Genomic DNA, 12010 nt, shown 5'->3' with positions numbered 1-12010 from the left:
GGAAAGCTGAATGGATAAAAAGTACAGAGATCTCCTCAATGAGAACCTCTTCCACAGCTCAGGACCTCAGACTGGGCCGAAGCTTCACCTTCATCCTACGCACACAGCCAGGACAACCCAGGAGGGGTTCACGGACAACTCTGTGCATGTCCTAGAGTGGGCCAGTGAGAGCCCAGACTTCAACCCTATTTTACATTTCTGGAGAGATCTGAAAATGGGGGGCCCCCCCTCCAGCCTGACTGTCCATAGAGGTCCGGCCCCCCTGCAGCCTGACTGTCCACGGAGCCCCCCCCCCCCCCCAACCTGGCTGTCCACCAATGCTCCCCCCAATCTAAGTGGATTGTCCACTTACAGCTCCCATCCACCTGACTGAGAAGAGTGTCAGGAAATTCCCGTGTGCAGATTGTGGCCCCACGTTGTCTCCAGGTGGGAATTACTGCCGAAGGGTCTTCACCAACCCAATTCCGGGACATTTCTACCGTTCTGTGTCATTATGGGATGCCGCATGTAGATGAAATACAGATTATTATTATTTTTAATTTTTTTTTTAGCAGAGGCCCTAGTGAATAAAATGGCGGGTTTTCCTCTTTTAAATACACAAAATATTTTTGGTGCAAAGTCCATAGGAGAACCGATGTGAGAGATGAGGTCACACCGAGGGAATGGATACCGAACATGCCGCGCTTTAAACTTGTGGAGTGTCAGCAGACTTTGTTGCCATAAGCAACACTTTAAAAGCCTTTCCAGGTTACCAGTTCAGAGTTAGAGAGGAGGCGATTGGATTATCGCTCTGATGTTCACGGCGATCCCCGATGTGGTGCGATCGATGTTTACCTGTGTGTATGGGACCAACACATGCGTTCACCTTTTGTGTGCGCTTTAACCACTTCAGTCCCAGAAGGTTTTACCCCCCTCCTCCTTCATGACCAGGCCATTTTTGGCATACGGCACTGCATCGCTTTAACTGACAATTGCGCGCACGTGCGACATTGTACTCAAAATTGATGTCATTTGCTCCCACAAATAGAACTTTCTTTTGGTGGTATTTGATCATGTGACAGACTCACCCGGGACAGAGGCTTTTGGATGGGACTGAATGCTGGTCTCTTGTCTTCCGACTATGGTCCCCTGGCGGACCCGGGCGCGGGACTATGGGCCCCTGGAGGACCCGGGCGCGGGACTATGGGCCCCTGGAGGACCCGGTGCGCGGGACTATGGGCCCCTGGAGGACCGGGGCGCGGGACTATGGGCCCTGGAGGACCGGGGCGCGGGACTATGGGCCCCTGGAGGACCCGGGCGCGGGACTATGGGCCCCCGGAGGACCTGGACACATGATCTACAAGCATTTTGTAAGATTATTCTGTTATGTAATGCAAAAGTTAAGGAGTCCATGATGGTCTCTGCAGTTTGGGATGTGTCTGTATTCCAGTATTCTCTTGTGTCTGTCTTGGATATTATGGGATGTGTATGTAGATTAGCTGTGAGATTGATGGGGGCGAATTCCTCCAACAGTTCTACATGCTGATTGGACAGTCTACCCCGTCCAGAATGCAGAGGTGGGGAATTGCCCAGAGTATTACCTGTGTTTTTTTAAAAAACAGTCCATGTTCAGCAACTAAACGAGTATTGTCTTGTTTTGTGGTTGTTTAGAGGGTGGAATATCTGATATATATATGCAGACTGGGAGGAGGCGGTTTATGGCGAAAGTGGAGTGTGAGATAGTATCCGGTACATTGGTGGCAGCAGTGCGGTGCTTCCTGCAGTCTGGGACATGCAAACCTCCACCTGGATCCAAGGTCCGGGTAGCAGGAGAGGTACAGATACCGGCCGCCATGGAAGAGGAATTCGGAAGGAGGTTTGCGAGAGATGCAGCTACAGCTCAGAGGAGGCCCTACTGGGATGGTTTGATTCTGTCCGCTGGGAGCTCTGGAAGGAAGCTCTAGCCCGTGAGCAGCGACACCAGGGAAAAATTCTCCCCTCCTTCCAGGAAAGGTCCTGGTCGCAGTACGAAATGCAAAAGGTGTTTTTGGGAGAACAACCGCATAAGGAATGGGAAGCTGAGTTAACCAGGCTGGTCCAGGAGATGCGGTTGGACGAGAGCTACAGAGCCCTCCACTGGTATGTAGCCCATGTGTGCCTGTGGACAGCGGATGACACCCCAACAGAAGGCTTTGGCTATGGGGGCCTGGGGCTGTTATTAGAGAGGCTGTCACAGGACCCTGACTTTGGGAGCGATCTGCAGTGGAATTTGGAGCAAATAATGGAACACAGAGAGCAAAGACTGAATGTCTCAGAAGTTCCCTGGGCACTGGAAGACTTGGAGTTTCTGGCCGTTCAGGAATGGGAGTTGGAGATCACCTACAGATGGCTGCTACACTCTGCTCAGTGCCGGGGCTGGTCTCCCTTTGCCTGGGACTATCAGGAAATACCAGCTGACAACTCTGAAATCCTGGCTGAAGAGTCGGCAGAGTAGATACCGCGTACACACGATCGGAATTCTCGTCAGAAAAAGCTCTGATGGTTTTCCCAATGGAATTCGGCTCAAGCTGTCTTGCCTACACACGGTCTCACCAAATTCCGATCGTTTATAATGCGGTGACGTACAACACGTACGACGGGACTAGAAAAAGGAAGTTCCATAGCCAATAGCTTCTGTCTCGTAGTTGAATCTGAGCATGCGTGATTTTTGGCGTGTCGGAATTGCATACATACGATCGGAATTTCCAATAGCATGTTCTCGATTTTCCAGATGGAAAAACTTTTTATCAATTTTTAGCTGGCGGAATTTCGGACAGCTAGATTCCGATGGAGCGTACACACGGTCGCGTTTTCTAATGAAAAGCTCTCATCGGTCTATTTCTGTCCGGAATTCCGATCGCGTGTACGCGACATAACTGTGCTTTGCCAACCTGCCCCCTCGGCTACGGACGCCGAGGTCTTATGGTGGATGCAGGAAGTGCTGACTGACCTTGATGATCCTGCGGGATGGTCTTGGATGGAGGAATGCGTCTGTTCTGGATGAGGGTCCGGAGATGGAGCAGTCGGCTCATCTCTCCAGCCACAAACCACAGAATGTATGGATTTCATTGACCGTTCATCAGAGGATGTTATAGATTATGAGTCACCTTCCAAAGTGATGGCACTGGGCCCAAGGGCAGCCAACCCGTGCCCAGGATTTTCAGCAATTCCAGAGACTTGTGATTTGATTGTTCTTCCTCAGCAGAAAAGTCAACCCAGTGAGCCTCCAGCAAAAGAGCTATCATCAGGGCAGAACATCACGTAGCTCTGCCCAGCGCCAACAGCAGCATCTGTGGAGATGCAAGGAACTTCCCCAGCTGAAGCACGGGTCACCGGACAGAGGGTCAAAGACCTCTGCCCCACGTCTGTGGCAGTTTCCGGAGGCTCAGGGTGAGAAGGTGGTGGTCACTTCCCAGCAGCAGATCAGGATACAGGGGGAGAAGGTAGAGGAGGTGTTCGTCGTCCCTCCCCAACAGTCAGCCAGGGTGGAGGAAGCGGTCTTTCCTCCCCAGCAAAGATCTGTGCACCTGGGAGACAATATCACAGACATGTCGTCTCAGCAGCCAGATAACGGAAGAGGAAGCAGCCGGGTCATCTCCTAAATGGCAGTTACAGTTTGGGAGCAGAGGACAGTTAGCCGAAGCGGATGATATGGAGTCCCCAGCAGAAGTGCTGGCAACATGGCAGAGCGCCGCTGGCCCCTGCCAAGCACCTAGTGTGTCTCTACAGCTTCAGGAAGCTGGGGCAATCAGCCCCTTTGCCCAGCAGCAGACCGAGCCCAGGAATGTTAAAAACCACCCAGCTGATGCGCTGGCAGCCAGACAAAGTCAATCACCTCTGCCCCACACCTACTGAGGTCAACTATTCCTGGCAGCCAAGAATGGAGATCATGTGGACAGACTATGTGAGTTCCCTCTGCCCGACTAACACATTTCTAGACCAGCTGGAGGTCTGGGACCTTCTTAGCGACTTTTGATGGGGGAGTAATTTGACAAACTCACCCGGGACAGAGGCTTTTAGAGGGGACTGAATGGACACACGACTCTGGGCCCTGGAGGACCCGGACTCACGACTCTGGGCCCTGGAGGACCCGGACACACGACTCTGGGCCCTGGAGGACCCGGGACACACGACTATGGGCCCTAGCATTTGAGGGAGCTACAATCATTTAGGAAGATGTTATGTAATGCAAAAGGACATTATTAAGGAGGCCACGATGGTCTCTGGCGTTTGCGGTGGGGCTGTATTCCAATGTTCTTTTGTGTCTGTCTTGGATATTATGGGATGTGTATGTAGATTAGCTGTGAGATTGGTGGGAGCAAATTCCTCCAAAAGTTCTCACTGTTGATTGGACAGTCTACCCCACCCGAAATGCAAAGGGGAATTGTATTGTATTACCTGTTTTCAATAAACGGTCCATAATGAGCAACCAGACGAGTATTGTCTTACTTGTTGTCAGCGGTTGGAATATCTGATCTCTATATTCTTCTATATTCTGCCTTGGAGGAAGCGGTATATGATGACAGCTCTCAAACGGAGTGAGGGACATTTCGTTACAGGTCACCTCCTTCCTTTTTTTTTTTTTTTTTTTTTTTGTAAGCGGTGACCTTACTACAGTAATTGGTGCTAAAAATATGCCAGGAACACATGATCTCTCTGTTCATACCTGACTGGACGACAATCTGCTTTGTTGGCTCCCCCTCTGGCCAATCAGCGCCCCCCCCCCCCCCCCCCAACTGGCTATGGCATGAGATTATGTACAGGTAAGTGGTTAATGTGGGGGAAAGAAAAGAATGTAAAGAACGGTATCCGGCAGCAACATGACATTGAAAATAGTGAAGGGGGTCTGAATATTATTATTATTATTATTATTATTATCATACAGGATTTATATAGCCCCCTCAGTAGGAATACTTCATAAATGTGCCGTATATCCCCAGGAGTCATGTGATCTGCAGCTGGCTGTGTGTAATAAAGTCTATGGAAGTTCCTTCAGGCTGTTTTTTTTTTTTTCCCCTAGGATCCAGTCAAGCCAGTGGCGGCTAGAAGTACGGTGAAGAGCAGCAAGGAAGGCGGAGGGAGTTCGGAAGAGGTGGGTGGCGCGAGCGTTGCTGGCAAGTCTGCAGGGATGTTGCACAGGTGTTGCTGGCGGGGCTGCAGGGGCATGGCTGGCGGGGCTGTAGGGATGTTGCTGGCGGGGCTGCAGGGGCATGGCTGGCGGGGCTGTAGGGATGTTGCTGGCGGGGCTGCAGGGGCATGGCTGGCGGGGCTGTAGGGATGTTGCTGGCAGGGGCATGGCTGGCGGGGCTGTAGGGATGTTGCTGGCGGGGCTGCAGGGGCATGGCTGGCGGGGCTGTAGGGATGTTGCTGGCGGGGCTGCAGGGGCATGGCTGGCGGGGCTGTAGGGATGTTGCTGGCAGGGCTGCAGGGGCATGGCTGGCGGGGCTGTAGGGATGTTGCTGGCAGGGGCATGGCTGGCGGGGCTGTAGGGATGTTGCTGGCAGGGCTGCAGGGGCATGGCTGGCGGAGCTGTAGGGATGTTGCTGGCAGGGCTGCAGGGGCATGGCTGGCGGGGCTGTAGGGATGTTGCGCAGGGGTTGATGGCAGGGCTGCAGGGGCATGGCTGGTGGGGCTGTAGGGATGTTGCACAGGCGTTGATGGCATGGCTGGCGGGGCTGTAGGGATGTTGCTGGCGGGGCTGCAGGGGCATGGCTGGCGGGGCTGTAGGGATGTTGCACAGGCGTTGATGACAGGGATGCAGGGGCATGGCTGGCGGTTCTGTAGGGATGTTGCGCAGGCGTTGCTGGTGGGGTTGCAGGGGCATGGCTGGCGGGGCTGTAGGGATGTTGCGCAGGCGTTGATGGCGGGGCTGCAGGGGCGTTGCTGGCGGGGTTGCGCAGGCGTTCCTGGGGGGACTGCAGGGACGTTGTAAAATTTTGTGAAATATATTAGTGCACTAAATTCAATCCTAAGTTTTCAGATCAAATCCAATATTATTGTCATTTATACTCAATATAAATACTCAATGATCTGAGTCATCACAACAAAATATTGTATCGCTGTGCATATGGATGCCTTAATAATAAACCAAATTAATACCTGTGATTATTTAGATATAATGATGCAAATATAAAGTGCTTACGTGCATAAGGAGGGGCGTTGCTGGCAGTTGATGGTGGGGGTTGTATATACTTCCAGTGGACGCTGCCGGTGGTCTAATTGTCACCTTGATTGAAGCCAAACCCCTTTTTTTTTTTTTTTCCAATTCTCTCTCCGGGACGCTCTCCGGTTAACATTCCCCAGCAACTCCAAGCCCCTCACTTCTTGTGTTTTCTAAATCACCGGTAGGCACAATTTTTGCAGCTAACCCAGGAGGTTCTCGGGGGATCCCCTCTGATACCCCTGCTAAACCCGCAGGTCAGTAGATCCTGTAGGCTTTTAGTGGGAGAGATTGTGTGGTTGCCCTGGGTTACAACCCCCCCCCCCCCCCCATCTACTGCCATTGACAGCAGGGCTGGCCCTTTTGTGAGGGTTTTCTCAGTTCACGGGGCCCCCCCCCCCCCCACCCCACTCTCTATAGCAGAACTCTGAGGCCGCGTACACACGTGCGGACTGTTTGCCCAACCTTGTTCGTCAAACAGTTTCGGCAAACAGTCCGCTCAAAATTTGCATGAGCGGACTTGCCCACACACGAGCGGACTGTTTCAGCGAACTGTTTGCCAAACAGTCCGCTCAACTTTTGAAATGAACGGACTCGCCCACGTAAGGCGGAGGCAAATCCGCCCATTTCGAGCGCGTGTACAGGTAGGCGGGGCCCGCGAAGGAGACGTCGCGGGCTCCGCCGCCTGGAATGGGCTTAAAGGGGAACCCCAACGCCGAAAAAAATCGGCGTGGGGGTTCCCCCAAAGTCCACACCAGACCCTTGTCCAAGCACGCTACCCGGCCGGCCAGGAAAGGGGGGCGAGCGAGCGCGCCCCCCTCCTGAGCCGTACCAGGCCGCGTGCCCTCAACATGGGGGGTGCCTTGGGGAAGGGGGGGCCGCGCGGCCCCCCCACCCCAAAGCACCTTGTCCCCATGTTGATGAGGACAAGGGCCTCTTCCCGACAACCCTGGCCGTTGGTTGTCGGGGTCTGCGGGCGGGGGGCTTATCGGAATCCGGGAGCCCCCTTTAAGAAGGGGGCCCCCGGATACCGGCCCCCCACCCTATGTGAATGAGTATGGGGTACAATGTACCCCTACCCATTCACCTGTGAAATAAAGTACAAAAAAAACACAACACAGGGAAAAAATATTTTATTGCACAGCTCCGGGGGTCTTCCGTCTTCGGGGGTCTTCTCGCCGGACTCCTCCGCTATCTGTGTGTAGCTCTTTTGCTAGCGGAGGAGTCCGGCTTTCTTCCTCCCCGCCGCCGGCCTCTTCTCCCGACTTCGGGGGGTCTTGTCCCCCTCTTCGGTTCTTCTGCCGGGCCACCGCGCCTTCTTGTAGCTCTTTTACAGGCGGTGGCCCGGTCTTCTGTCGCCGCTGTCGTCGCCGCCGCCGCCGCCTTCCGTTCTTGTTCTTCTTCTTGTTCTTCTTCTTCTTCTCCTGGAGATGTTGACTCGACGAGCTCTCCGGCCGGAATGCCAGGGACACGCTCCGCTGCCACTTATATAGTGACAATGGGGCGGTGTCACATGGTATATGTCACATGGGTTGGTCACATGGTGACCCCGCCCCCTTACGATGTCATAGTCCCCATGTGACATCAACCCATGTGACCAACCCATGTGACATATACCATGTGACACCGCCCCATTGTCACTATATAAGTGACCGCACAGCGCGGCTCTGGCATTCCGGCCGGAGAGAGCGACGTGTCAACATCTCCTGGAGAAGAACAAGAAGAACAAGAAGAAGAACAAGAACGGAAGGCGGCGACAGCGGCAACAGAAGACCGGGCCACCGCCTGTAAAAGAGCTACAAGAAGGCGCGGTGGCCCGGCAGAAGAACCGAAGGCGGCGACAGAAGAACGGAAGGCAGCGGCGACAGAAGACCGGGCCACCGCCTGCAAAAGAGCTACAAGAAGGCGCGGTGGCCCGGCAGAAGAACCGAAGAGGGGGACAAGACCCCCGAAGTCGGGAGAAGAGGCCGGCGGCGGGGAGGAAGAAAGCCGGACTCCTCCGCTAGTAAAAGAGCTACACACAGATAGCGGAGGAGTCCGGCGAGAAGACCCCCGAAGACGGAAGACCCCCGGAGCTGTGCAATAAAATATTTTTTCCCTGTGTTGTGTTTTTTTTTTGTACTTTATTTCACAGGTGAATGGGTAGGGGTATATTGTACCCCATACTCATTCACATAGGGTGGGGGGCCGGTATCCGGGGGCCCCCTTCTTAAAGGGGGCTCCCGGATTCCGATAAGCCCCCCGCCCGCAGACCCCGACAACCAACGGCCAGGGTTGTCGGGAAGAGGCCCTTGTCCTCATCAACATGGGGACAAGGTGCTTTGGGGTGGGGGGGCCGCGCGGCCCCCCCTTCCCCAAGGCACCCCCCATGTTGAGGGCACGCGGCCTGGTACGGCTCAGAAGGGGGGCGCGCTCGCTCGCCCCCCTTTCCTGGCCGGCCGGGTAGCGTGCTCGGACAAGGGTCTGGTGTGGACTTTGGGGGGGACCCCACGCCGATTTTTTTCGGCGTTGGGGTTCCCCTTTAAGCCCATTCCAGGCGGCGGAGCCCGCGACGTCTCCTTCGCGGGCCCCGCCTACCTGTACACGCGCTCGAAATGGGCGGACTTTCCGAGCGGGAACAGTTTGCTCATTTCGAAAGTAGCCTACACACGGGCGGACTGTTCGCTCAAACACAGTTTCAGCGGACAGTTTTTCGGAATTTCCGAAAGACTTTGTCCGTCCAACTGTCCGCTGAAACTGTCCGCTGAAAGCCCACACACGGGCGGACTGTCCGCCCAAACACTGTTCAGCGGACAAGGTTGGGCGAACAGTCCGCCCGTGTGTACGCGGCCTTATTTTATTTGCCCTTTTTCTTGATGAGTTCTAATTCAACATTATTGTTCCTGAGAATTGGTGACCAAAACTGACATCCAGAAGAAGGGGGACCCTGTGCTTTGTAAAGGACTGGAGTGTATGTATTGTATGCTCTTCCTACTGCATGAGATTAGTCTGCTGGCTTTGTCAACTGCAGCTTGGCATTGCATGATCTGATCTACAAACCCCTCTGGATTCTTCCAGGGAAGCCCCTCCTAATGTGGGGTAACGGTACATTTCTTAATATTGGATCTCCTCTTCCACTCGTGATGTCACATGCTGTGCGCTCTTCCACTCGTGATGTCACATGCTGTGCGCTCTTCCACTCGTGATGTCACATGCTGTGCGCTCTTCCACTAGTGATGTCACATGCTGTGCGCTCTTCCACTAGTGATGTCACAACCTGTGATGAAGTTATTTCCCACCATACTTTGGTATCCTCAGCAAATGCTCATCTTCTGGTTCCAACCTCCTGTATCGTTATATTGCAAATCAAAGTGCATTGGTCCCAAAACAAAACCTCAGGATCCCCATTCAGAGTCATTTATTACTCTCTGGACCCGTTCATGTACCCAGCTTCTTCTCCATGTAGATGTGGGGCCCCTTCCCATTCTCTTCATGCCTTCCCATTCTCTCCATGCCTCCCCATTCTTTCCATTCTCTCCATGCCTTCCCATTCCTTCCATTCTCTCCATGCCTCCACATTCCTTCCATTCTCTCCATGCCTCCACATTCCTTCCATTCTCTCCATGCCTCCCCATTCCTTCCATTCTCTCCATGCCTCCCCATTCCTCCCATTCTCTCCATGCCTCCCCATTCCTCCCATTCTCTCCATGCCTCCACATTCCTTCCATTCTCTCCATGCCTCCACATTCCTTCCATTCTCTCCATGCCTCCACATTCCTTCCATTCTCTCCATGCCTCCCCATTCCTTCCATTCTCTCCATGCCTCCCCATTCCTTCCATTCTCTCCATGCCTCCCCATTCCTTCCATTCTCTCCATGCCTCCCCATTCCTTCCATTCTCTCCATGCCTCCCCATTCCTTCCATTCTCTCCATTGCCTCCACATTCCTTCCATTCTCTCCATGCCTCCACATTCCTTCCATTCTCTCCATGCCTCCCCATTCCTTCCATTCTCTCCATGCCTCCCCATTCCTTCCATTCTCTCCATGCCTCCACATTCCTTCCATTCTCTCCATGCCTCCACATTCCTTCCATTCTCTCCATGCCTCCACATTCCTTCCATTCTCTCCATGCCTCCCCATTCCTTCCATTCTCTCCATGCCTCCCCATTCCTTCCATTCTCTCCATGCCTCCCCATTCCTTCCATTCTCTCCATGCCTCCCCATTCCTTCCATTCTCTCCATTGCCTCCACATTCCTTCCATTCTCTCCATGCCTCCACATTCCTTCCATTCTCTCCATGCCTCCCCATTCCTTCCATTCTCTCCATGCCTCCCCATTCCTTCCATTCTCTCCATGCCTCCACATTCCTTCCATTCTCTCCATGCCTCCACATTCCTTCCATTCTCTCCATGCCTCCACATTCCTTCCATTCTCTCCATGCCTCCCCATTCCTTCCATTCTCTCCATGCCTCCCCATTCCTTCCATTCTCTCCATGCCTCCACATTCCTTCCATTCTCTCCATGCCTCCACATTCCTTCCATTCTCTCCATGCCTCCACATTCCTTCCATTCTCTCCATGCCTCCCCATTCCTTCCATTCTCTCCATGCCTCCCCATTCCTTCCATTCTCTCCATGCCTCCACATTCCTTCCATTCTCTCCATGCCTCCACATTCCTCCCATTCTCTCCATGCCTCCACATTCCTCCCATTCTCTCCATGCCTCCACATTCCTTCCATTCTCTCCATGCCTCCACATTCCTTCCATTCTCTCCATGCCTCCCCATTCCTTCCATTCTCTCCATGCCTCCCCATTCCTTCCATTCTCTCCATGCCTCCCCATTCCTTCCATTCTCTCCATGCCTCCCCATTCCTTCCATTCTCTCCATGCCTCCACATTCCTTCCATTCTCTCCATGCCTCCACATTCCTTCCATTCTCTCCATGCCTCCCCATTCCTTCCATTCTCTCCATGCCTCCCCATTCCTTCCATTCTCTCCATGCCTCCACATTCCTTCCATTCTCTCCATGCCTCCACATTCCTCCCATTCTCTCCATGCCTCCACATTCCTTCCATTCTCTCCATGCCTCCACATTCCTTCCATTCTCTCCATGCCTCCCCATTCCTTCCATTCTCTCCATGCCTCCCCATTCCTTCCATTCTCTCCATGCCTCCCCATTCCTTCCATTCTCTCCAGGCCTCCCCATTCCTTCCATTCTCTCCATGCCTCCACATTCCTTCCATTCTCTCCATGCCTCCACATTCCTTCCATTCTCTCCATGCCTCCACATTCCTCCCATTCTCTCCATGCCTCCACATTCCTTCCATTCTCTCCATGCCTCCCTATACCTCTCCATACCTTACATTCCTTTCATTCCCTCCATTGCCTCATTTACTTCCCATTCTCTCCATACCCTTCCATTCTCTCCATACCTCCATTTCTCTCAATTTCTTCCCATTCCCTCCATACCTACCCATTCCTCCCATTCTCTCCATTCCTTCCTATACCTCCCATACTATTGATGTCTGGAGTGTCCTGGCACACATCTCCATCCTGTAAATTGGTGGAGAGCAAATGTGATCCCAATCAGCTGGCACCCTTCCTGTCAGTAAAGCGGATTATAAATGATATATATAGCGGCTTGGCTATAACTGAGTAAAGTTCCCTAAGGACTGGTGGGTGGAAGCTGTCTGATCTGTTCACATTCCTGGAGTCTCATCATCAGTATCACTGATAAGATTATTAATCCCGTCTAATCTGAAAAAACTGAAGAGAGAACATGCTTTATTACATCTTCCTTTTCCCTGTCATCAACTTCTCTGTGCACCCGACTTGTGATTGGCCACACATGTTC

At 53.2% G+C, this 12010-nt stretch overlaps 1 protein-coding gene across 1 annotated transcript in view; it reads left to right on the top strand.

Annotated features, from left to right (window-relative positions):
- Positions 1-5038: 5038 nt before the first annotated feature.
- Positions 5039-12010, top strand: part of LOC143986923 (serine/threonine-protein phosphatase 2A 56 kDa regulatory subunit delta isoform-like) — a gene marked incomplete at its 5' end in the record, with an annotated part of 101027 nt that continues 94055 nt past the window's right edge. Inside the window, 1 exon segment of the mRNA XM_077485332.1 lies at positions 5039-5110. Within this exon segment, the coding sequence (XP_077341458.1) occupies positions 5039-5110 (72 nt within the window).

This window comes from Lithobates pipiens, unplaced genomic scaffold, assembly GCF_037356315.1.
Source record: "Lithobates pipiens isolate NorthernLeopardFrog02 unplaced genomic scaffold, aLitPip1_a1.2 Scaffold_18, whole genome shotgun sequence".
Lineage (NCBI taxonomy): Eukaryota > Metazoa > Chordata > Amphibia > Anura > Ranidae > Lithobates > Lithobates pipiens.
The sequence above is the reverse complement of the archived record's forward strand: the minus strand, read 5'-3'. Positions and strand labels throughout refer to the sequence as shown.